At 40.0% G+C, this 24963-nt stretch overlaps 1 protein-coding gene across 1 annotated transcript in view; it reads right to left on the reverse strand.

Moving 5' to 3' along the window:
- Positions 1 to 563: 563 nt before the first annotated feature.
- Positions 564 to 24963, reverse strand: part of ACOT11 (acyl-CoA thioesterase 11) — a 71618-nt gene continuing 47218 nt past the window's right edge. The window contains exons 9-17 of the mRNA XM_070939523.1: positions 22595 to 22714; positions 21662 to 21806; positions 18680 to 18735; positions 11193 to 11259; positions 10167 to 10250; positions 6500 to 6633; positions 5431 to 5562; positions 4710 to 4836; positions 564 to 1558 (exon numbers count right to left, since the gene is read on the reverse strand). Coding sequence (XP_070795624.1) covers positions 1409 to 1558; positions 4710 to 4836; positions 5431 to 5562; positions 6500 to 6633; positions 10167 to 10250; positions 11193 to 11259; positions 18680 to 18735; positions 21662 to 21806; positions 22595 to 22714 — 1015 coding nt within the window. The 3' untranslated portion in view covers positions 564 to 1408. The remainder of the gene's footprint in view (positions 1559 to 4709; positions 4837 to 5430; positions 5563 to 6499; positions 6634 to 10166; positions 10251 to 11192; positions 11260 to 18679; positions 18736 to 21661; positions 21807 to 22594; positions 22715 to 24963) is intronic.

Consider the following 24963-nt stretch of genomic DNA (forward strand, 5'->3'; position numbering starts at 1 on the left):
CTCATATTATTCTATGCAAGATAGAATCTCTAATTTATGGCTTAGTGGGCGTGGCAGGGGAAGGATATTGCAAAATCTCCATTCCCACACCACTCTGGGGCCAGCCAGAGGTGGTATTTGCCGGTTCTCCGAACTACTCAAAATTTCCGCTACCGGTTCTCTAAAACCTGTTAGAACCTGCTGGATTTCATCCCTGCCATTGTCCCTTTCTGATCAATCTGTATTTATTCCGGTATTTCTTAATCTGGGAACTTTAAGTGGTTGGAGAATTCTGGGAGTTGAAATCCATGCATCTTAAAATTGGCTGGGAAATTCTGAAAGTTGAAGTCCACACATCTTAAAGTTCCCAAGATTGAAAAACACTGATTTATACTAAGAAAGGGAACATATGAATACTTGCTACATTTTCAAACAAAAACAGGAGATATAAGATTCTTCTTTCTTTCACATAACTTTTATTGTCATTGATTTCAATAACCTTCCACAGCTGTAGAAGCCCTTAAAAATTTACACAAAATTTGTGCAAAACCTTAGGGGAAAAGAACCATCTACCAAAATAGATAATCAGGCATTCTCTAATCAAAGAAGAAAATTTCTTCCAAAATACCAAAGATAAATCTGAGAGACATTTTCATACAGGAATAATTCCTTGATGACAAAATAATCAAACGTTTGATAAAACATACCGGAATTTCCTAACATTCAGGAGAAACTATGCACAAATAATGTTTAAATTTTTCATTTACATGTGACATTTCGGTAATTTGCTGTGTATGTACAAAGTGCTTTGAAGTTTTATACATATTTCATCATATAACCCACCACCATCCCCAATGTTATGTTGTAGATTCTCCTGTTAAAAAAATTCTTCCTATGATTTTTCACACTTTCGAATCTGATTCCCTTGATTAAAAGGCACTTTAAAATACATTTCACATTTATAGCTTGCTTAAGATGAATTTAATACAAAATTGCAATCTGTGCTTTAATTCCTAGTGTCCTGAACAAGGCAAAAATGGTGACAGAAGACTCTCACCAAAAAGTATCAAGTTTGAAGTTCTATTCTTCATCAGATTTTTCTGACCATCATAAATTTAGGACTTTTAACAGAAGCCAATGCGGAGGCAAGTAAAGTCTTGCAAAATCCTGGAAGAATCTTCCTATTTTGCTCATTTATACCCTGATTACTAAAACTTGCTTGACCTGGATAGAAAATTCTAATTCACCTCAGAAGCCACCATAAATGGGTTTTCTCCTAAGACTGGCTATATAAATTGATGCATCTGAACAGGTCTGTTTTCAATTCTTCTCTGTTCTTCATATACCCAAAGGAGTAATTTCTGATAGTATTTACAACAAAGTTGATCATGGGTCAGTTTTTTAAAAAGACGGAGGAAGGATTGTGCAGCTAAGGGTTCTGAACGGGTATTTTGTCTTTGTTCTTCTGGAGGAATTGCTCACAGTCTTGAAATGTGCGATAGAAATTTGAAGACAGACCAGCGACATTCGTTGTGATATAGGAGAGCAGACCCAATGTAGCCTGATGATAGTATGACACCTAGAAACAAACAAAGTTTATCAGCCGATTCTTTGGAAACCCTGGGACCGAATAAATTCTATTAATTTCCTCTTTCAACATAAGCATCAAATGGAAATTGCAAATGTATAGCTTAGCTCAAGGGTGAGCCATTATATTGGCAATGTGGTAATCAAGAAAACAACTCATGTAAACATCCTGGTGAAACACAGGATGTTTAATCTACTTTAGCTATATATCCTAAATGAACTCTTGCAGTTAAGGATTTCATAGTGGATGCTATGTCATAATGAGGCTGAAATATTTTTGACTGGATGCAATATCAACATGAGACCAATGAATAAATCATGGCATGTTTAAAACAATCATAATTTGTTGTTGGCTTCTCCAACCCTTAATAGTGTCACTACAGCTTACTAATAGTCATTATTGTTGGTTAAAAATATTTGTAAAGCCGCATGTTGCTCATCTATAACTTGCAATGACATATACCCATACAAACGATTTATCGACATCAGGGGTGGGATTCTACCAGTTCGCATCTATTCGCTAGAACCTGTTGTTAACTTTCTAAGCAGTTCAGAGAACTGGTTGTTGGAAGAAATATTTTGTTTCCCCCCCCCACTTTACAGGGTTAATTCTGCAAGGAAGGCATTCTGCTGTTGTTTCTAGTCTAATCTTTATTGCCCTGCTTACAGAAACTGCCTCTCAGTTAACCCTCTTATTAAAAGGTAAAGGTTCCCCTCGCACATATGTGCTAGTCGTTCCTGACTCTAGACGGTGGCGCTCATCTCTGTTTCAAAGCCGAAAAGCCAGTGCTGTCCAAAGATGTCTCCGTGGTCATGTGGCCGGCATGATTAAACGCCAAAGGAGCACGGAACGCTATTACCTTCCTACCAAAGGTGGTCCCTATTTTTCTACTTGCATTTTTTTACATGCTTTCAAACTGCTAGGTTAGCAGAAGCTGGGACAAGTAATGGGAGCTCACCCCATTAGGTGGCACTAGGGATTCGAACCGCTGAACTGCCGACCTTTCGATCGACAAGCTCAGTGTCTTAGCCACTGAGCCACCATGGCCCTTATTACATCTAGCTAAAGGTTCTTGGCAGTACGCCCAGACTTACCGACTCAGGAGTTTGTTTGTTTTTTTCCCCTTTGCTGGTACTTTACTGGGGCTTGACTTTCTTAAAAGGGAAGGGTTGTTTTAAGCTTTTTACACTGCTGTTGGGAGAAAATACTCCCCTGTTGGAGTTCTTCCATCTGGGATGCAACGATCAGCACTTTGAAGAAATAATTTAATAACGAAGCAGAGCTGCCAGAAAGAAGCTTTTAATCACAAGGAACCAAGATGAGTGACATTCAGCAAGGCTTCGTGGCTAGCTAGAAAGATTGACATTCAAATGTGAGTTTACATACCCTTTCTAAAACTGGTTTTTGGTGACGTTTAATCCTGTGTTTATTGATGGGATAATTTTCCCTATTCAGCTTTGTTTGGAAGGAAAAAGGTTAATCAATCTTCCTGAAAAGAAGCAGGACTCATAAATCTGGTTAGTTCCTGTGTCTATTTGTTCTGGTAATAGGTTTAACAAGCAATAGTTACTATGTTTGCTCCTTTGCTACATTCTAGCGCTAATTGCTTTCTTTGTTGTTAGACTTATCTCAAGTATTTACACTTGAGCTTGCCTGGGGTGTGACCTCTGGCAATGAGCTTGTGTTTTAAAAGGATTTAAATGGTTGTGATTTAATTATTTGTATTGTGTTTGAATTTTTTCCTTCCTCATGGTTTCTTTTTCTATCTGGGGAGGGGGTCTTCCTTCCCTGTTTTAGTGGTTCTGGCACTGTCCTTTTGGGGTGTACTTTCAAGAGGCAGGATGCAAGCGTGGCACTGATTTTTTTTTACTGCCTTTTTGGGGGGCATGTGATCTTTCCTTAAATCTGGATGGTTTCCTTAGATATCTTATGAGGTGAGTGAGGCCAGCTGGTATCTTTAAGTGGTGGAAATGGATCTAAGGATTGTTTTTCCTGGGTGTGCTCTTTTTGGAGAGCTGAAATGACCTCTCTGCTAAAGGGTTTCACTTTATGAGCAAGAGCTGGCCGCTGATAGTTATAACTGCATTTTAACTATTTTAATTCCTCAAAGTGCTCTGGCACCCTGCCTGATTTGTAACTCCACCTTGCAGGTATTTCTAATCTAATGATTGGTATTTAAGGACAGCTTTTTGCAAGCAAAGAAGCGATTTGCATTTTTGTACAGGTAATCCTTGATTTACAACTGTTCGGAGAAAGGCGGCATACAAGTTGAACAAATAAACAAATAAATAAATAAATTTAGTGACCATTCAAAGTTACAATGGCACTGAAAAAAGTGACATGACTGTTTTTCACACTTACGACCATTGTAGCATCCCTATAGTCACAAGAGGCCAGGAGACGTGAAACGCCTCTCGATGTGAGTGACGTCGAGTTGGCCACACCCACCCAGTCACATGACCACCCAGCCATGGCTACCCAATTAGTCATTAGGGCAGAGAACCAGTTGTTAAATTATTTGAATCCCACCACTGATTGACATTATGTATTTTCTACATAGCTTACAGAGAAAAACATTAACTAGTGGCATGCAAATTACTTTTAAGAACAATAGATCCTAACAGTGTCCACATTAAGAATTCATCCCATTAAGAGTGCTCAGAAAGTGTCATGGAATCTGAAGAGATATTTTCCTTATTAATACAAATACAGAAGGATAATATCCAGCCAATCTTATACTGTGTAGCAGAAGAATAAAAATAAAAAGCGGTAAAATTCATGAATAGACAGGAAATCCCAAGGTAGTTCATTATTTAAGGGAGTTCACTCTGTGAAGAATATGCTAGGGAATTGAACTGAAATCCTTACACAAGTTGCGATCCAGAGCCAAGACATGAGTTCAGAGATTTGTTGGCTCAGAGCCTCCATCCACTCCTCCCTATATGTTACAACCATGCTATAAATAACAAAAAGTTATGATTTCCAAACAACAGTTTGGAGGCTAGCAGAAACTGTAGTTGGTGTGAATTTGATGCTGTAGAATGCCAGAATTAGACCAACTGGGAGTGTGAAAGGAAACTCTTTTGCAACTATGAACAATTTCAGGATGCTACTGTTGTCTGCTTCTAAGGCAAATGCTTACCTTGGTAAGTTCAGCTGTTTCCTGCCAAAAACAGAAGCCAGAACATAAAGTCTCCCCTCGGGTATACGCTGGCATTACAGGGTATGTTGGCAATGTGACTGATCTGAATGCTAAAACATAGGGATCTCTGGAAGGAAAAGAAAAAAAGAAAAGAAAATGTGACCAGAGCAAGCAAGGACAATCAATGTATCCTTATTCCACTTATCAAGTACTCTGGAACCTTTTCACTTAAAAAAAAAAAAAGGGTTTCCAGCAGATGTTAAAACTTCAGCTTAGAATTAGCATAATTTCTATAGATATGCAGGCACAAAACTTTGATTTGGAGAATTCAGGACACTTCAACTGAATTTCAGAATTGAATCAACTTTTCCAAAAAACATTTGACAGTATTTGAGCAGAATCAAATTTGGATGGAATTTTTCACATGAGCAGCTGTCTCTGTTTTCCTACGCCTAAAAATGAAAGGAACCGTTCAAACTGCAGTGTCCATGAATTAAACAGATTTTCCATTGGTTTTTAAAAATTTAAATCAGCCTGGAGCTGATCAATAGACTTTGATGTATACAATATTGAAGCCAAAGGTAACCCCAACTTTCCCAATCTCGTGCCCCCAGATGAATTTGGAACAACACCCAATTGCAAATTCTGAAAGCTTTAGTCCAAATTCATTTAAAAGAATGTCATAAAAACAGGACTTGTGAGAAATGCCTAGCTGACATACCCAGGGCTGCAAGGTTTTCTTTGTGATACCAGGACAACAAAGTCCAGAGGCTTGTTTTCCTCACTGATAGTATGGCTAATTACATGATAAATCATGTCTTCTTTGTCAACTTGCTGGACAAGTTTACAGCTCCTGCAAAAAAAAAAATGCAAACATGAAATGTAAATGTACATGTTAACTGCAGCTACAACATTTCTACTTTTCATTCCTTTGAAGGTTGAAAAATATAGATGTTAATTAAGCTGTAACCATCACCAGGGAGAAAGCTACAATTTTTATTCTTGCCTTATAATGACTAAAAAGACTCACTCAAAAGGGAAAAGTTGCCCATCTCTGTTTTAGAATTACTGGTACAATAATCATCAACTTAGATCTGCATCCTGAATTATCCCATTAAACATTAAGCACAAAACATTAAATCAGAAATTAATTAAACGTGTTCACACAACATGCCCACTTACAATAAACCAATGTTTCAGCTAAACAAACTTGACAAGTTGTATAAATGCAACCAGTAGTTTCGTAATTGGCTTAATGTAGTGTGTTGTATGAACATAGTCAATCAGACGTGACCTGTTTTAGGATTCTGCCAAATGCAAAAAACAAATAGAACTACTGTGGAATTCTTTTTTTTAGCCAAGTGTGATTGGACAGACACAAGGAATTTGTCCCCGGTGCATAAGCTCTCAGTGTGCATAAAAGCAACAAGGGATAAATTATGATCATAATCATAAAATATAATCATCATAAAACATAAGATACAGCATTCAGTGACAGTCATAGGATATTAAATAAGCAATCAACATAAATCAAAACAGGGTACTAAATAAAAGCAATCAACATAAATCAGGAGATACAAACAAGAAAGCCATTGTCATAAAAAGCTAAGGAAATAGGTAATATAACAGATCAGAGGGATAATAAGTAATATCTGGGATTATGAGAAACTCAAGATTTTTGCTGCTAATTGTTATTGCTATGCATCTGTGCTGAAATTTCCAAAATTAAAAAAAATGAAGTCACAAGCTCCAATAAAAAAAAAAGAAAAAAGATTTTCCAAAGTACTTACGCACAATGTCTATCCCACTGGGGTCTGTTCCGTAGATCGGACAGCAACAAGAAAGCATGCAGTACATTAAAGCAGATGGTCATCTCAATTCGGACAGAGAGAAACCTGTCCTCCTCCAGAATGAACATCTTGAACTTAAAAAGATCAAATTCAACAGGTTACCACAGAGTTTATTGTGAGTGTGAAAACATGCAATTGTTTTATTATCCATGAAATGGATAAAATATAAGTGACAAAACAAAAGCATCATCTGAATTCAATGAGGACCAGCATTACTTCTCAAATAAGGTCCCCTCTAAGGAATTCATCTCATCAGTATGAGATTCATTATTTATTTATTTATTTATTTAGATTTGATTTTTATACCGCCCTTCTCCAACAGGACTCAGGGCCGTGAACAGCCGAGATAAAACATAACATATAAAATTTAAAAAACAGTTTAAAAGACATTAAATAACTTCAGCCCTCAATTTAAAACAACCCAGTTAAAACCAATTCAAATTGAAAGGATGTGATCAAGCCAGCCCGGCTAGATGAAATAAATGAGTTTTCAGGGCCCGACGAAAAGTCCGGAGGTCTGGTATCGTGCATATCTCTGGGGGTAGTTCGTTCCAGAGGGCAGGTGCCACCACAGAGAAGGCTCTCCCCCTGGGGGTCGCCAGCTGACATTGTCTGGCCGACGGCACCCTAAGGAGGCCCTCTCTGTGCGAGCGAACTGGCCGGTGGGAGGCTATTGGCGGCAGAAGGTGGTCTCGTAGATACCTCGGCCCTAAGCCATGGAGCGCTTTAAAGGTGGTCACCAACACCTTGAAGCGCACCTGGAAGACCACTGGAAGCCAGTGCAACTCGCGGAGAGGTGTCACATGGGAGGGCCCCGTCGCTCCCATAATCCCCCGCGCGGCCGCATTCTGGACCAACTGGAGCCTCTTAGAGGAAGAGCATTTGAGAAATATTAGAATATCCTCAACAGCTATATATTGCCATGATGATTAATTAATAGCAATAGCACTAACATTTAAGAGACTTATACACTGCTTCATAGTGCTTTATGGCACTCTCTAAGCGGTTTACACTGTCAGCATATTGTCCCCAATGATCTGGATCCTTCATTTTACCAATCTCAGAAGGATGGATGGCTGAGTCAAACCTTGAGCTGGTCAGGATCGAATTCCTGGCTATGGGCAGAATTAGCCTGTAATACTGCATTCTAACCACTGTGTCACTACAGCACAGCCTTAAAGAACTACTTTAAACAGTCAGCCTTAAAGCACTACTGTCCAACCAGTTACTATCAGGGCACTTCCATAGCATCACCCCCATCCACCAGCATTTGTCCTTTTCCCTCTATCACTATTTAAATCAGAATATACAGACACAGGGATTTGCATCATTGCCTGAGTCCAGTCCTGAAGTAGAATGCAGTCAGAAATGTTACCAGTTACTGCTAGAAATGCGTAGCTAACTTTTCTCTACCTTATTAAAAATTAACGATTTCTATTGTTAAGGACATCACTTCTACTCAACATGAATTTGATTTTTATTAATGGAAAGAGGACTGGCTATAAATACCCTGATGCATCTTACACATGCAAGGATCACTCCGGACCTTTTAGAGACAAAGATGTTCTTGTCTCTTTGGAAAAGTAAGTTCATTTGGGGCCTTTCCTTATAGCTGTGCTGAAGTGCGATCCACCCATCTGCCACTTGGCAGAGAAGCGTTATACAACTAAGATGGGGAATAATCCAGGGGTGGGTTCTAAAGTTTTTTAATACTGATTCTGTGGGTGCGGCTTATTTTGTGGGCGTGGCTTGATGGTCATGTGACAATTCTTTAGGATTTAGCAGAGGTACTGGTCTACCAGGCTTTTAACTGCTTGCAGAGCTGTACCGGCCTACTCATTTGTTTTTGGAGGCACCGGTCTACCCATTTGTTTTTGGAGGCCCTGGTCTACTCATTTGTTTTTGGAGGCACCGATCTACCCATTTGTTTTTGGAGGCACCGGTCTACTCATTTGTTTTTGGAGGCACCGGTCTACTCATTTGTTTTTGGAGGCACTGGTCTACTCATTTGTTTTTGGAGGCACCGGTCTACCCATTTGTTTTTGGAGGCACCGGTCTACTCATTTGTTTTGGGAGGCACCGGTCTACTCATTTATTTTTGGAGGCACCGGTCTACTCATTTGTTTTTGGAGGCACAGATCTACCCATTTGTTTTTGGAGGCACTGGTCTACTCATTTGTTTTTGGAGGCACAGGTCTACCACCACACTGCCTTTTAATACTGATCAGCCATAGGGCAGCCCTTTGAAGCCCTGTGGCAAGAGTTTAAACAGTTTTTTTCCTTCTAGATGATCAGATGGGACTCAGAAGGCAGCAATAGATTTGGGGTGGGGCCAAATAAAAGGTAAGAATAATGCAGGGGGGACAGGGGACGGGGGGGAGAACCGGTTCGGTGATGTCATATCGTCACCGCTACCGGCTCGGCATAACCGGACTGAACCGGGAGGAACCCATCACTGGAATAATCTCAAAGGAGTGGCCAATAGTCTTTAAAATCTAAAGATTTTTTAGTTTCTCTTCTGCCATTCAGCAATCCCTATGCATTAGCTACATGAAGTGGTAACCACAACAATGAAAAGGAAAGACGATGATTTTACTGATGAAAATAATCCTACGTTCTGATTAATTATCAGGAGATATTAAAGCAAAGCCAATTTCCAGTCTATATAGTGGGAGATGAGAATGAAAAATCAGCCCGAAATACCCAAAACAATACACAGAAAAATTACAATATTAGAATGTTTCATAAGGTTACCCAGGAGAATCAATAATGTTAACACTCTACTACTTTTAACTAAATAAAGATCACAGTATACCAGTTAACTCAATTTAGCAATCAAATTTTTTAGAAGTCATGATCTCCCACAGTGGTTTTGTCATCTGGGCAATTGTCAACTAGGGTGAGAAGGAGACAAGGAACTCACTACTATATAGGTGTTTTGAGTTTAATTCCCATCAGTTCTAGCCAATACAGTCCCTAGCAAGAGTGGGTGGAAATGGTGGTTCGAACAATCTAGAGCTTCGGTCGGTCCGCAACCTTTGTGATTTGGCGGCCCAGCTGGAGGGGGAGAAGGGAACTGGAGTGTACAATCCATGACCTATTCAGAATTGGGCTGCATGGGTGGCTGGCCAGTGCACATGCACGCAGCTTGACTTGCACAAGCTGGCCTGCCGCTTACACAAATTGAGCTGCATGTGTGTGCGCATGCACACCGACCAGCCACTTGCACAGCCAAATTCCAAACAGGTCCGGTAGTGGGCCGCAGCCCAGAGGTTGGGGACCCCTGATCTAGAGGGATCAGATTGCCTTTTCTCAAAGATGGACAATTGTTCCTCAGCCTGATATCTCCAATCCCCGGTGCCATTGTAACTTTGAACAGTCACTAAATGAATTGTTGTAAGTCAAAGACTAACCATACAATCAAAATGGAGAATTCAGTTGGTTGTAATTTCAAGGCACTTGGAAGACACCCAGTTGGGGAAAAGTGATCCATGATGATATTCCGTGCAGGGGAATTGCTACCTGGAGAGACTCTGAGAACCTGAAGACTTGATCATAAATTGTGCCACTGGGGCTGAACAGAGCTGCTTGAAGATGGGTTAGTTACCTTGTCTCTTTCAGATGCAAGTGCCCAGTTGCCTTTCATTACCAATGTCTTCAGTGCAGAAACGTTGTTATAACTCAAATAAACCTGCATTGGGTATATATTTAAAAAATACAATGAACGTCAAGTCTTCTTCTGGCATATATATATATATATATATATATATATATATATATATATATATATATATATATATATATATATAGAGAGAGAGAGAGAGAGAGAGAGAGAGAGAGAGAGAGAGCAATACTATCACCTTCTCCGATGTTTTCCCCTCATCAGTGCTTTGACCTGTATGAAATCAGTGGACCATGGGCTTAACTGTGCAGCTTAATGAAAGCACTAAATACCTGTCAAGTGCTCTAGAAATAAGATAGGACTGCATTTTTTAGAACAGTTGAAGCCGGGAGTGGGGTTGGGGGAGGATTGTGGTTCTAAAAATCCCAGAAAACATCAGTGAAATTTGCCAGTGTTCTAAGTTTCTAAAACCAGGGTGTAAAACTAAAATTATCTCTGCAATGATAAACCAGCGGGAAATAAGTAAACTCTTTACTTCTGAATGTTTGGTTTTTCAGACATATGAACAAAGTTGTGGCTGAAGAGATGCTCCGGTCAGTTTGCATTCTGGATACTAGGTAGTGCCATTTCCAAGATAGCAGATAAGACACACTATCTTGGTTGATAAATGGTTGTATGGAGCTCATACTGCTAGACTTGAAACATTTTGTCGAGAACAGGCACCATAGTGCAAGACTTATCTTGAGACCCCCTACAAAAACTTGCTGTCTAAAGTGTGTTTTGAAATGTGTCATCCCATCAGCTCCAAGTCCCATCAGCTTCTGCCTACAAAAGAGGCTAAGCAGCAAAATACTCATAAGAATTTGAAGTTGAGGCTACAAAGGGAGAAGAAGAGATGTTTGGATCTCTGTGGTGTTTGAAAGGAATGAAAGGGAATCCCCAAGTCTAAAACTTTTAAAAACAAAGTAAACAAAATCAATTGGCAGGTCAGAGAGGCAGATGGAAGCTTACCTTGTTACTCTGGTCCCAAGGCACAGATAAAGGTACTTCAGTATACTTGCAGCAAACAACATATCGTCTGTAGAAAGCAAATATAACATATTAATCTAACATGAGTATGACAAAATGTATTAAAAACAGTTTCTCTTACACATGGAAAATAACGAACATTCTTTGAATATCACTTTCTCCAAAAGAATATGTAAGTAATGACATATTTCCTATAGAATAGAATAGAATAGAATAGAATAGAATAGAATAGAATAGAATAGAATAGAATAGAATAGAATAGAATAGAATTCTTTATTGGCCAAGTATAATTGGACACACAAGGAATTTGTCTTTGGTGCATATGCTCTCAGTATACATAAAAAGACAAGATACATTCATCAAGAATCATAAGGTACAACACTTAATGATAGTTATAGGGTACAAATAAGCAATCAAATCATACTAGGAAACAATCAATATAAATCGTAAGGATACAAGCAACAAAGTTACAGTCATGCAGTCATAAGTGGGAGATGGGTGATAGGTACGATGAGAAAATTAATGGTAGTAGTTATGCAAACTTAGTGAATAGTTTGACGGTGTTGAGGGAATTATTTGTTAAGCAGAGAAGTTCGGGGGAAAATTGTTCTTGTATCTAGTTGTTTTGGTGTGCAGTGCTCTATAGCGTCAGTTTTGAGGGTAGGAGTTGAAACAATTTGTTCAGGACGCGAGGGGTCTGTAAATATTTCACAGCCCTCTTTTTCACTCATGCAGTATACAGGTCCTCAATGGAAGACAGGTTGGTAGTAATTATTTTTTCTGCAGTTCTAATTATCCTCTGAAGGAACATAAGGCAAGTTGATCAAGCCACACTGGTATAATGTTAAAGAAACCAAGCTAGAAACTGCGAGACCATGAGTTCTAGTTTTGCCTTGGGGGCAAAGGTAACCTTGGGCCAGTCACTTTCTCTCAGCCCTAGGAAGGAGGCAACTGCAAACCACTTTTGAAGACTTTGCCAAGAAAACTGAAGAACTTGTCTAGGTAGTCTACAGGAGTCAAGACCGACTCAAAGGAACACAAACACAAATATATCGATCAACACACATATTTACTGGTTTTTATTGAATTTTTGTTAATTTTAACTTGGATTTTTGCTTTAATGGTTTGTTTGCTTTGTTTTAATTGTTGTGAGCCACCCTGAGTCCATTGGAGATAGGGTGGCATACAAGTTCCATTAATAAATAAATAAAATAAATACGTTAAGACCTCATATGGCAAAAAGATACCCACTTTTAACTCTAACACAGAGCTTCAATGCTGAAGGGAAATAGTGTGTTGTCTAATTAAATATACTCCTTCACTGTGGTGGAATGCATATGGTCTATAAAGTTTTGGTAGATTCTTCAAGGCAGTTAAGATATAGGCTCTTGGTAGATCCAAGAGTCACTTTGGTTCAGTCTTACTCTAGCCCAGGGGTCTCCAACCTTGGTAACTTTAAGACTTGTGGACTTCAGCTCTCAGAATTCTGGGAGTTGAAGTCCACAAGTCTTAAAGTTGCCAAGGTTGGAGACCCCTACTCTAGCCTATTGCCATGTATTCTATTGCCTTTTCTCATGAATTAGCAAAAGACCCACACTTGCACGAGGGATTTTAGGTCCTGTCATCTCTCCCCAGTCTGCTGCATATTTTGGCACTGAAAATACATCACTGTAGAATCCTGTCCAAGAAGCAATATTGCGGTTTATATGCTGGTTTCCAAAGAAAGTTGAGACCAGTTTAAAGACTTTACTAATTTTGTCCATTGGGAGAGCAATCCTGGAGATTTTCCAGCCTTCTCGGCCACTTCTGAGCCACTGCGCTCATAGATATATGCAAATACATGAGAGGCCAGGTGCCAAACAAATGTGAGGCTGGGAGAAAAAGTTGAATTAGTAAATGATAACTACTAATTAAATAAAACAAGGCACCTATTTGTAGAATTCATGGCTGTCCCTTCTGTATACATGTACACAAACTATTATCTTATAGAGAAATGCATAAGTAGAGATAAGTACAGACATATTCACGGAGAGAAAGAGAAACCGGAAATCTAGGCTCAGCAAGAATAAACATATGAACGCTTATTTTATAGAAACTCCCCTAGTATTTAGTTACTCTTATTCTCAGTTAAGAATACATAAGCTGCTTCTATGCTGCAAATAAATCTATTTACACAAGTTTCAACATAATGTATGTTTGGGAATGTGGAGTGGCAAACGGATAAGAGATCTTGAGCATATCAAGCTATGTTTTCTTTTTGTTTGCAGAAAGAAAATAAATAAATAAATAAATCCCTTTATACAGGTAGTCCTTGACGTATGACTTACAATTGAACCCAAAATTTCTGTTGCTAAGTGAAACATTTGTTAAGTGAGTTTTGCCCCATTTTACGACTTTTCTGGACACATTGGTTAAGCGAGCCACTGCAGTTGTTAAGTTTGTGACATGGATGTTAAGTGAATCTCCCTTTCCCAGTGACTTTGTATGTCAGAAGGTTGCAAAAGGTGATCACATGACCTAGGGACACAGCAAGAATCATAAATAAGAACCAATTGCAGAGCATCTGAATTTTGATCACATGATCATGGGACTGCTACAAAAATGTGAAAAATGGTCATTAGTCACTTCTTTCAGTGCTGTTGTAACTTTGAGCGGGCACTAAAGAAACTGTTGTAAATCAAAGACTACCTTTATCGGGCTGCAAACAAAAGGATGCTTACTCGGTAACCAGTCCCACTTCTAGATGTTTAGAAGTCCTGTTCAGTACCCTTTCTGCAGGTATGTTTGTCCTACCAAATGTTTGAGGATCCTAGTTTTCTACAATCTTCCCTACAGTAATTCTACCCCAAAGGTAGGTTCTCACCTGGAAACTCACACTTTCTATGCATGGAGGATGGCAAGAGAAATGCACAAGCTAAATTGCAAAGACAGCAGCTCCTGTTTTTTCTTTTAGCCACTGACTGCACCTCACAATCTCCATCTTCTTCCTAATACCTTCCTTCAAATTCTTAGCCAATGTACGGTGACTCCTCCCTCTCCAACATTTACAGATTTGGATGAAATGTTTCATTTTCCTTTCAGATAAATAAAAGCCCTCATTTGGGGTTACTTCTAGAAAACATTTACTCCATGCAAATGTTAATGAGAGTCCATTTTGGGAATCAGAAGCAAAAGGAAACAGGCTGCCTGCTATATGACTCAGTCCAAGAGCCCAGCAAAAACCTTGGACTCCAGGAACACAAAGTTGCACAGTCACAATAGCCTCCTATGAACTGCTCAACTATCGAGCCTTTACAATCTCTCATTCTCAGGGTCTTAGATAAAGAAATGTGGATAAGGAGAGATCTGGCAGATAACAGGTATCTATCACCTTCAAAAAGAGCAATGGTAAACAACCAAGTTCAACTTTGCCAAGCACAACAACTAGACACTTTTTAAACAAAAGATCTTAAGAAGAGGGGAAGAGATAGGACAAAGCTCACAGGCAACCTGAACAAAGAGAGAGATTGAGGTATGCGTGCAAGTTGCAAGCATCTCTCCCGGGATACTGGTTCTTAAGAAATAATTATGTATTACTTTCTGTTCCAATAGAGAAAGCATTATTTAAAGATAAAAAGACCTCAAAGTTATAGAACATATGCTTATATATATGTGTGTGTGGCTCATAGCAACTACAGGTATGGATGACACAGGCCCTAATACACTATCACACATTCAGCAAACCGTACTGTGTCTCCCCCAAGGGCTTTCAACTTTAAAGCACTATTGTTCTCACCCCCACATGGTAGCTATGGCAGTGGCCCCCAACCTTTTGGGCACCAGGGACTGGTTCTGTGGAGAGAGGCTTTTCCGCAGACTGGATGGAGCATGGTTTCGCATGCTGCCTGGATCCTGCAGATGGGGCTTTCTTGTTTGTGTGGCCCGGTTTCTGGCATGTCACGGCCCAGTGCCAGTTCATGGACTGGGGATTGGAGATCCCTGGGCTACAGGACAAACACTAGGAGAACCTTCATAAAGATCATATACTGTATCTAAGTCCATTTACTGAATACTTCTTAAGGCTTCTTATGGTGATTTATTTTATCAGGGGAATCACTTTTGGGAATTGAAGCAGGGGTGAAATGCTACCAGTTTGGGCCGGTTCACCCGAACTGGTAGGAAAAAATGCTACCAGTTTGCCGGAACGGGTAGTAAAAAAAATGCTAAAAAAAGTTTTTAAAAAGTTCCAACAATCGCATGGCACAGATGATTTTCAGAACTTTTTTTTAAAAAAAATTTAAGCATTTTTTTACTACCAGTTCTGGTAAACTAAAAAAAGTAAAAACAAAAGTTTCAACGATCAGCTTTGTGACAATTAGCTGTGCCACGCGATTTATATTCGCTAGAAAGCAGGAAATCCTGCTTTCTAGCGAATCTAAATCGCATGGCACAGCTGTTCCCCCCTCACTGTTCTATTTACCTTTGCAGACTCAGAAAAGGCTTAACCCCTGCGCTGCGTGTGTGCGTATTTGGTGTGCATGCACGCACGGAGCAAACCAGTAGCAGACTTCAGAGCATTTCACCCCTGAATTGAAGTTTACTGTTTATTGTTGAAAAACCCTGCTTTAGAGTATGGTGGTTTGCCTCTGTGAAATAGGTTTTGGGGACTAGCCATTTAGTTGGCCAGTGCCCCCAAGACTGTGATGTGACAGTGAAGACATTGAACTTAGGAGACCCCAAGTTCTAGGTCATCTTCCATCATGGAAGCCCACTGAGTGACTTTGGACCAGTTACTCTTTCGCAGTCCAACATATTACATGGAGTTTTTTCTTGTGGAAGAAAAGGTGAGGAGGAAAGGCTATGTATGACCATTTATATTCCTGAAGGAAATCAGAATTTACCTCCATAAGGAATAAATAAATCTCATGAGAATGCCCATGATATTATCTCATGATTCCATCTGTAGATCCTTAGCAACCCCCAAAGACGGCAGATCCTCTGATTTCCTTCATTTAAATGTTGCCTATCTCGACCTCTGACTCCTCCTAACAAATATATATTTCAGTCTAAGTGAAATATTAACAGCCTCCTTCCTTATCTAGACACTCCGGATATTCAGGCAAACAATTAAGATAAAGGCTTCTTTAGATTATTTTTACGGTTCAGCTGTAGCAGTTTCCAGATAGGCTGAATATACCTGGAATTCACAAGCTGGCGAGTGACAGAGACAAATGATTAAGCCAGAGAGATGTCAAAAGAGAGAGAATTCTCAAGCTGAAGAATGCTGTGAACCCTTAAGTTAGAGCATCCTATTTAATATAGCGGTGCCTCTTATGTTCTCCCTGTGTACTGTATATGTTCTCCAGCCTGCCTTTTCTCTAGCCTGATCCCATGAAGATGCACTAATCAGGTATTAATGCCTCAAGAACAGTGGCCTCTAGGATAATGCAGGCTGTCTCCATCCATGTTCCCGGATAAATTATATATGAGAGATAACAAACAGTAAGGCTATAAATACACAATGAGAGCTCTGTGACATAACAAGAGGCACATGGGAGAGGATTGTGAAGTAACCATAAAGCAGAACTGGAAGCAAGCAGAAATAAAAAGCCTAGGAAGAGGAATCCGTTTTATAAGTTATGTTACAGCAGAATAAATATCTTAAACAGAGAGAGATAAGCAAAGAGGAGAAAAACGCTGATTATCTGTGTTCTTCAGGCTTCTTTAGTTTCCTGCCTTTTGCTATCAGAATAATATAGGTTAGAGAAAATCCAATACACATATATACTGAAACCTTTGCCTGCAATTCTCTTCCTGCTTTTCTGACCGTTCTGGTTCAGTGGAATTTTTTTGTACTGGAACATAGTACTGTAATTAGCAATAGCACTTAGACTTATATACCGCTTCGCAGTGCTTTACAACCCTCTCTAAGCGGTTTACAGAGTCAGCCTATTGCCCCCAACAATCTGGATCCTCATTTTACCCACTTCGGAAGGATGGAAGGCTGAGTCCACCCTGAGCCTGGTGAGATTCGAACTGCCAAATTGCTGGCAGCTGGCAGTCAGCAGAAGTAGCATGCAGTAGTGCATTGTAACCACTGCATCACCATGGTGCAGTGTTCAATACAGTTTCTCAGGTGTTTTACATATAAATATGTTTACATGACTATTTAAAGAAAACATGGACCTTATTCCTTATAAAAACATATTGGCAAGCACGCAAGCTGTGTTGACAAAAAAGCTGCAACAGCACAAAATCTGAAGCATGCTTTGAGATGGGCAACAGACTGGCCCCTTCCAAGGAAGTAGGGAAGAAAAACCATAGCAAATCCTCAATTTAGCAGATGATCGGGTGAGAACTGGTATGCTAAATCTTGCAGATGCTTTTTCTGCTCACCATTAAAACTCTGAAGCCACAGTAGCAGCACAGAAGCCAACTCACTAACAAGTGGAAACAGCACTATGCTAAGAATACCAATGTAAGTGCGGAAGACAGAGCTCCACTGCATGCCCAGAAGAAATGATACTAATACATACAACAAAGCAAAAACTAACTGGATTATTTTGGAAGTAATGAACAAACATTAATTGCAGGCAGCATCCAAGTGAGCCTGGATAGCTCAACAGACAGAGCTCTGTAATTTAACACCAGCTATCTGCAATTAAAGTAAGATCGAATCTCGCCAGGCTCAAGGTTGACTCAGCCTTCCATCCTTTCTAAGGTAGGTAAATTGAGGACCCAGTTTGTGGGGGCAATAAGCTGACTTTGTATAAATATACAAAAGTATGAAGGCTATTGCTTAACGCATTGTAAACTGCCCTGAGTCTCCAGAGAAGGGCGGCATATAAATCATTTTTTTTTTTAAAAAAGTGAAATTCCAGCTAATGCAGAAAAGCAAAAACACAAAAATCTCTGTCTCCTGTGGAATGCTCACAAAGCCAGGCTGCTACTTACTCATTAAAGCAGCCCCCAATTCTTTTCAGGAGAATGGGTGATCTTGTAAAAAAAAACAACTTGCCCTTGTTTTAAAGAATCCATTCAGATGACCCTTAAAGCAGCAACCCCTTTTTGTCAGGTTCAGCCAAAGTCTGGGGAAAAAAACCCAGACTTCCTGTTTCCTTTAATGAAGAGCAGCCAAGACCTGTGTTTGAACTAGGTCTCAAGCACTTCTTCCAAATCATTTGCGAAGTGTGCACAGCTTTAACATTCAGCCTCCACTTCCCTGGGGGTTGGTGGGTGGAGATGGGGGTTTAACACACTGGCAAGTCTGAGTATGAAACCTATAGATTGGAAGATTTAGTTACACATAAACCATTTCATCCTCCTAAATATGCACATACTGTAATTCTATCCTACGAATGTGCAACAGGAAAAAAAAAAAACACCATACGTGCAGTAATTAAAATTCTACACTCCCCCTTTCACTTAACAGGCGTAGAGCTGTAGGGAAGGAAAAGAGTGCTGAAAGAGTAAGAAAACGTTTTACCAACCTGTCTAGTCTAATTTTTTGCCTTGCGCTAGCTTCTTTAAACCGTCTTTCTCCATCCTGTTAAAGGGAAATAAAATGAACGCATTACATTATGCACGCTTCCTCGTCAGGTCTCCCGATGGTAAACTTTTTGCCTCTGTAATCAAGTCCGTCCAGCTTGCTGCTGGTTGTCTCCGCTTCCTTTTCTTCTCTTTCACCTTCCCCAGCATTATGGATTTCGCAAGGAAGCTGGATCTGTGCACAACATGCCCTCTTCACTTGACCCTTTTGTTTAATTAAAGCCTCACTATGTTCTTGTCTATTCAAAACTACAGCAGTAGCCAAGTGAGAGAACCTAGAGAGGCTTTGTGGATGGCTATTATCCGTCACTCACTGTGATTGGCACTGTTTTACTAAGAACCCAATTCAGTAAATATTGGCGGGATCTGCAATCAAATGTTAAAGGGAGAAGGTTCGTATTCAGGGTCTGTGGTTCCCTCTTTTAAAATACTTCAATCTATTTCCCTTTCAATCTGTGGGGTCCTTGGTGCTCTCTGAGCTTGGTAGCTTTTTTGCAGACCTTCCATTACCAAACTAGGTAACATCATCAGAGCCCTGAAAACCACCAAGCTCAGAGAGCACTAAGGGACCCCACAGTTCAGCCCTAAGCTACAATTATTCTCTTCTATTGGTCCCTTTCAGTCTGTTTATGTATTTTATGAGTAAATTCTTCCCAATTGGTCTTCCCAATTTTGCAAATACCTTGCAACACTGCTCCCAAGGGAACACAGCAAATACAGCCATCCTACTGGAGGCAGACTAGAAGCATCTTTGCCTTGGGGAAAGACACTTCTTGAAGGATGATAAGTACAATCAACAGAAGAAGACTCCAAGGGAAAAAACACAGCCATACATTAAAAAAAAAAATCCTACTAGCTAATTAAGGCTGCTTCTATATGGGACACTTATTGTGGTGAGGTACAAACAGAATTGCTATATTTTCCTCATTAGTTTGGTTAGATTCGTCTCACTGTGTCCCACCAACTCTATACCAGTGGTGGGTTCCTCCCGATTCGGCCGAGCCAGTAGCGGTGACGATATGATGTCACCGAACCGGTTCTCTTTGTTCTGGAGCTGGGCCCTCCTGCCCCCCATTATTCTTACCATTTATTTGGCCCCGCCCCCAATCTATTCGCTGCCTCCCGAGTCCCAGCTGATCAGCTAGAAGGAAAAAAACTGTTTAAACTCTTGCCCTGGGGCTTCAAAGGGCCGCCCTACAGCTGATCAGTGTTAAAAGGCAGTGTGGTGGTAAATCAGAGCACTTGAAAAACAAATGGATAGACCGGTGCCTCCAAAAACAAATGAGTAGACCGGTGCCTCCAAAAACAAATGGGTAGACCGGTTCCTCCAAAAACAAATGAGTAGACCGGTGCCTCCAAAAACAAATGGGTAGACCAGTACAGCTCTGCAAGCAGTTAAAAGCCTGGTAGATCAGTACCTCTGCTAAATCCTAAAGAATTGTCACATGACCATCAAGCCACACCCACAAAATAAGCCACGCCCACAGAACCGGTAGTAAAAAATTTTAGAACCCACCCCTGCTCTATACGTATATTGACTGTTGTTCAAAGCAAAATAATAAAGGAAAAACAAAGGAAATCCAATGACATATAGGCTGTGCTTGTGTAGCATATCGATTCAGCTTAATTTAGCTATGGGTTCCTGAATTAACTCAGCTGCCTGGATTTGCACACCAAGTGAGCAAAAGTACCAGCCAACCACATTTAGGACTAACATACTGAAACAACAGCATGTTTTAAATCTAAAGTTAGAAATGTAAGACGACCTAGGAATTTTCTAAGTCTACAATGCAACTGAAAATTTAGCTTAGTAGTACTTGAAACTTCTTAGGGCACAAGCTACTCTTAGTCTTCAAGTGCCATGGCAAGCACTACATTTCACCAAGCAGAACCAAAATAAGTGGGACAAAAATAATTAAATATAGTTAATTACTTCATATATATAGGTAGTTCTAGACTTATGACCACAATTGAGCTCAACACTTCTATTGCTAAGTGAGACATTTGTTGAGTTTTGCCCTATTTACAACCTTTCTTGCCACAGTTGTTAAGTGAATCACTGCAGTTGTTAGGTTAGTGACATGGTCGTTAAGCTTCCCCATTGATTTGGCTTGTCAGAAGGTTGCAAAAGCTGATCACATGACCCCGGGACACTGCAACCGTCATAAATATGAGACAGTTGCCACACATCCAAATTCACTATGGGAATGCTAAAGGCGTCATAAGTGTGAAAAATGGTCATAAGTCACTTTTTTTCAGTGCCATTGTAACTTTGAGTAGTCAGTAAATGAACTGTTGTAAGTTGAAGACTACCTGTATTGAATAGTTTTCCTTGCTATCGTATTAAAAGTGACAGTTCAATGGCAACTTTTATTTTAAGAGAATTCTGTGGCTCCACCCAAAACTTGGGGTAGAGCAGGGGTGTCAAACTCGATTTCATTTAGGGCCACATCAGGGTTGTGGTTGACCTTGGGGGGGCGTGGGGACATGGCCAGCTCGATGTCACTCACTGTGATGCACGTGGCCCTCCCGAGCTCTGTTTTCACTGGCAAAGAGCTACAGGAGGCTGTCGTGGCCGAAAACAGAGCCCGGGAGGCCTGCATGTGGCCCTCCCGAGCTCCGTTTTTGCTGGCGAGGCACTGTGGGCCGGTCCTTCACTGTTTCCAGGGTGGGCCCACGGGCCGGATCTAAACACCCTGTGGGCTGTGGGTTTGACACTTGTGGGGTAGTGAGTGTAAGGTTTCAAATGTGCATTCCTACTTTAAGTCACAATTCTCATTCATTTTTCTCCAGGTGAATCATGTTTTTTAAGGCGGTTCCCAAACAGGAAATTGGATTTGCACTGCAAATATCCTTCAGTCATTCACCATTCTGGGCTACCAGTGTAATTTCAAAGCCGTGCGACACCATTTTCATTTTCTTACCCCTGGTTCTGGCTTCAGCATTGGAAGTATACGTGGCTGATTATCTTTATTCAAGACCACAAAAATCATGAAAGCACTATTTATATGTCTTCGGCTGACTTCCATTTCATGTAGATAGGCCTCGACGCACACACCAACCTCCATGCTGTAATTAAGAACATTTTCAAATGAGCAAACAAGTAGAGGAATGCACAAAATCTGCTGAGATCACACTGTGTGCGATATTATGACTCTTTGGAATGAACTCTAGCCCATTTTGATTAACTATTTCTTTGAATTAATTTCAAAACGTTTTCTAAAAAAGACACAATGTGTTATTGTATCTTTAATGTGCTTAGATCTACCTTTCTATTTTAATGATGTTGACAAATTTTAGAAGTTATCCATGAAATAATGGCTTGCGGCTTTCCAGACATTGGCAAAATACAATCAGTGGTGAAATCCAATTTTTTGGAGTGGCTTGGTGGGCGTGGTATGGATTGGTGGGCATGGCAGGGGAAGGATACTGCAAAATCCCCATTCCCTCCCCACTCCTGGGGGAAGGATATTGCAAAATCTCCATTCCCACACACTCTGGGGCCAGCCAGAGGTGGTATTTGCCAGTTCTCTGAACTACTCAAAATATCCACTACCGGTTCTCCAAACTGCTCAAAATTTCCGCTACCGGTTCTCCAGAACCTGTCAGAACCTGCTGGATTTCACCCTTGAATACAATGTTCTATATTGGGATTGTTTGGACTTGTAGCTAATATAAGAATAAGCGAGGGGAATAAATGACCCATTTCTTACTATCCTCTTTCAACTTTCCTCTTCAATGCATTTTCATTTATTAGAGTAGATCTTGAAATGGTTTAATTTATACAACTCCATAAAATTTCTCCTGACTTCTGGACCAAGTCCACTTAGCTCTAGAATGATGGCAGGAAGACATACCTGTTCTTAAATGTATTGTTAACAATGGCTTTGAACTGAAGGCGATCCCCAATCTGGGATGGTTCCCTGAACTGGAACATTTCAATGGTCTTCAGGGTGGGATAGGCATTGCACAATCGGCTGGAAGAACATAGAAAAATAAAATCGGGTTTGATCACATTAAAAATACCATCCATTTACTTGTAATGCATGTGCTGCCAAACAAGCTATCTAAACACTGTTTGCGAGTCAGCAACAGATCAGATGAAAGTTATGAAATAACCCAAGTTTACTGTGATATTACAACTGTCAATCCATGCCCAAGCTGGATTTATCAACTGGGCTGTTGAGAGAAAAGCTATCTGCCAGTTGAAAAGGGCCTCCGGATGCCTCAGCAATGAGAGAGAGAGATAATGTGGGAAAGCAGCAAAGGACAGATTGAATTCCCCTTTTCCTTCTTTTCCACATAATGATCATCCAAATTCTCAGAATTAATAGAGACACATCGCCACCTAAAGGAAAACAGCTAGTTCGTCACTAATAAAAACGAAAGACAATCTAGCCGTTTCAAAGCTTCAGGAAAAAGGGAGTGAAGAAGAATGCATGCTAAGAGACGAGTCAGTATGGAAGGGAGTGAATTTCTATAGCAGCTGGGCTAAGGTAGCTTCTGTTTTCCTTCACAAGGAGGACAGAATTTAGCTTTGGAAGTAGAAAAAATCAGCATCTCTTGAGAAGGAATGTTTCCTGCTGTCCCAATGAAATTCCAATGTGTCTCTAGCAGGATCGCACTTAAAAGTATCTCTGCCTTGATCTGATAATAACTAAGGAAAATTTATTAGCCAAATCATAAAGGTGCATCACCATTATCCTTGGAAATTAACCTCTTGACTTCATCAGCTTTACAGAAATTGCAGAAAGAGAGGAGAGCACAACTGCAATTCCAGCTGCAAACAAATGGAGGGTATGTGAAAACCACTCAAATAAATTCAAGTTACACTAGGATTGGGGCATATTAGTACTGTTATCACAATAGTTAAAAGTAAACCAAGTGCAGTGGGAAATGCTGAACAATTACACCAGATCAACTGCAGGTAAACCCAAGGTAACACATACTTGCAAATGTGACCTTAAATGTGGATTTATTTGAATGGTATAAGGAATTATAATTCCAAACCTTACAAAGGATCATATCATCCATTTTTCAAACACGCACAGAGGCTGCTTTTGCCTTGCCTCCTACCCTTTTTCCAATGATTGGACAATAAATTTCCTTCAAGACTATAAGTTTTTTGGGTTTTTTTTTACAAATTATACAGAATATATACTTCCTCCCAATTCTTGTTTTTATCCAATGGGGGGGAGAGGGGGAGAGAACTATTACTGCTGAAGCAAGAATGGAAGATGTACAGGATCAGGAAACTGAGATAAAGAATGTATAAAATAATGATAATAAATAGGCCAATCAAAAATTGATTTAGGTCCAATACTTTCCCCTCATTTTCATGCCTCCTGACAAATCTAGAAATGGAGAAAAATTATTCTAATACTACCTATTGATTTTAGGAAATCTTTACAATATTAAGTCACAGTCCAAAAATCCAATGATACCATTTATTATCTCAACAATCAGACTGTGGTGGACACAGAATTTTTCCAAATAAAAGTTATGTGTCATAATCCTGAAATCTGTCCCAGATTTCTCTGATGGCGTATGGACCTCTCTGTGATCACAATAGCCTAATCTCATCCAGATTATAGTCCATCTGCCTTCTTAAACCCTGCGCCAATTCTCTCATTTCTGCTTACACATTTACTCAGCCTGACAGTCAGCGAGATATCAAGCCTAGCAAACTGACACAGATCATTTATCAAATGTTTCCACATTTCTATCATTGGGATAAGTGCTATCAACCTTCAGTGGACTTCAATATGCAGTGCTTGTATCTAAATCAGAGGTCTTCAACTCCCAGAATTCTGGGTGTTGAAGTCCACAAGTCTTAAAGCTGCCAAGTTTGAAGACCTCTGATCTAAGGTAAAAGGAAAATTATGAATGTTTAAGATTGGAATGCTTAATTTCTATAGGTTGCTCCCAATTTTCATAAAGCACGAAGGAAACCAGTAGTTGGATAACCTCAATATTGTTCTACTCTCAAAAAAAACCCCAATATTCTTTCTCCTGACAAAATCTGATAGCTGTGGCTAGGGGGACCTTTGCACAGGTTCGCCTGGTGCACCAATTGCAACCCTACTTGAATCGGGAGGTTCTCCTCACGGTCACTGATGCCCTTGTCACCTGACAGTTAGATTATTGCAACATGCTCTACATGGGGCTACCCTTGAAAAGTGTTCGGAGATTACAGTTGGTCCAGAACGCAGCTGCGTGAGCTGTT

The sequence above is a fragment of the Pituophis catenifer genome, unplaced genomic scaffold (genome assembly GCF_029215685.1).
Source record: "Pituophis catenifer annectens isolate HBS135680 unplaced genomic scaffold, rPitCat1.0.hap2 SCAF_3, whole genome shotgun sequence".
Taxonomy (NCBI): domain Eukaryota; kingdom Metazoa; phylum Chordata; class Lepidosauria; order Squamata; family Colubridae; genus Pituophis; species Pituophis catenifer.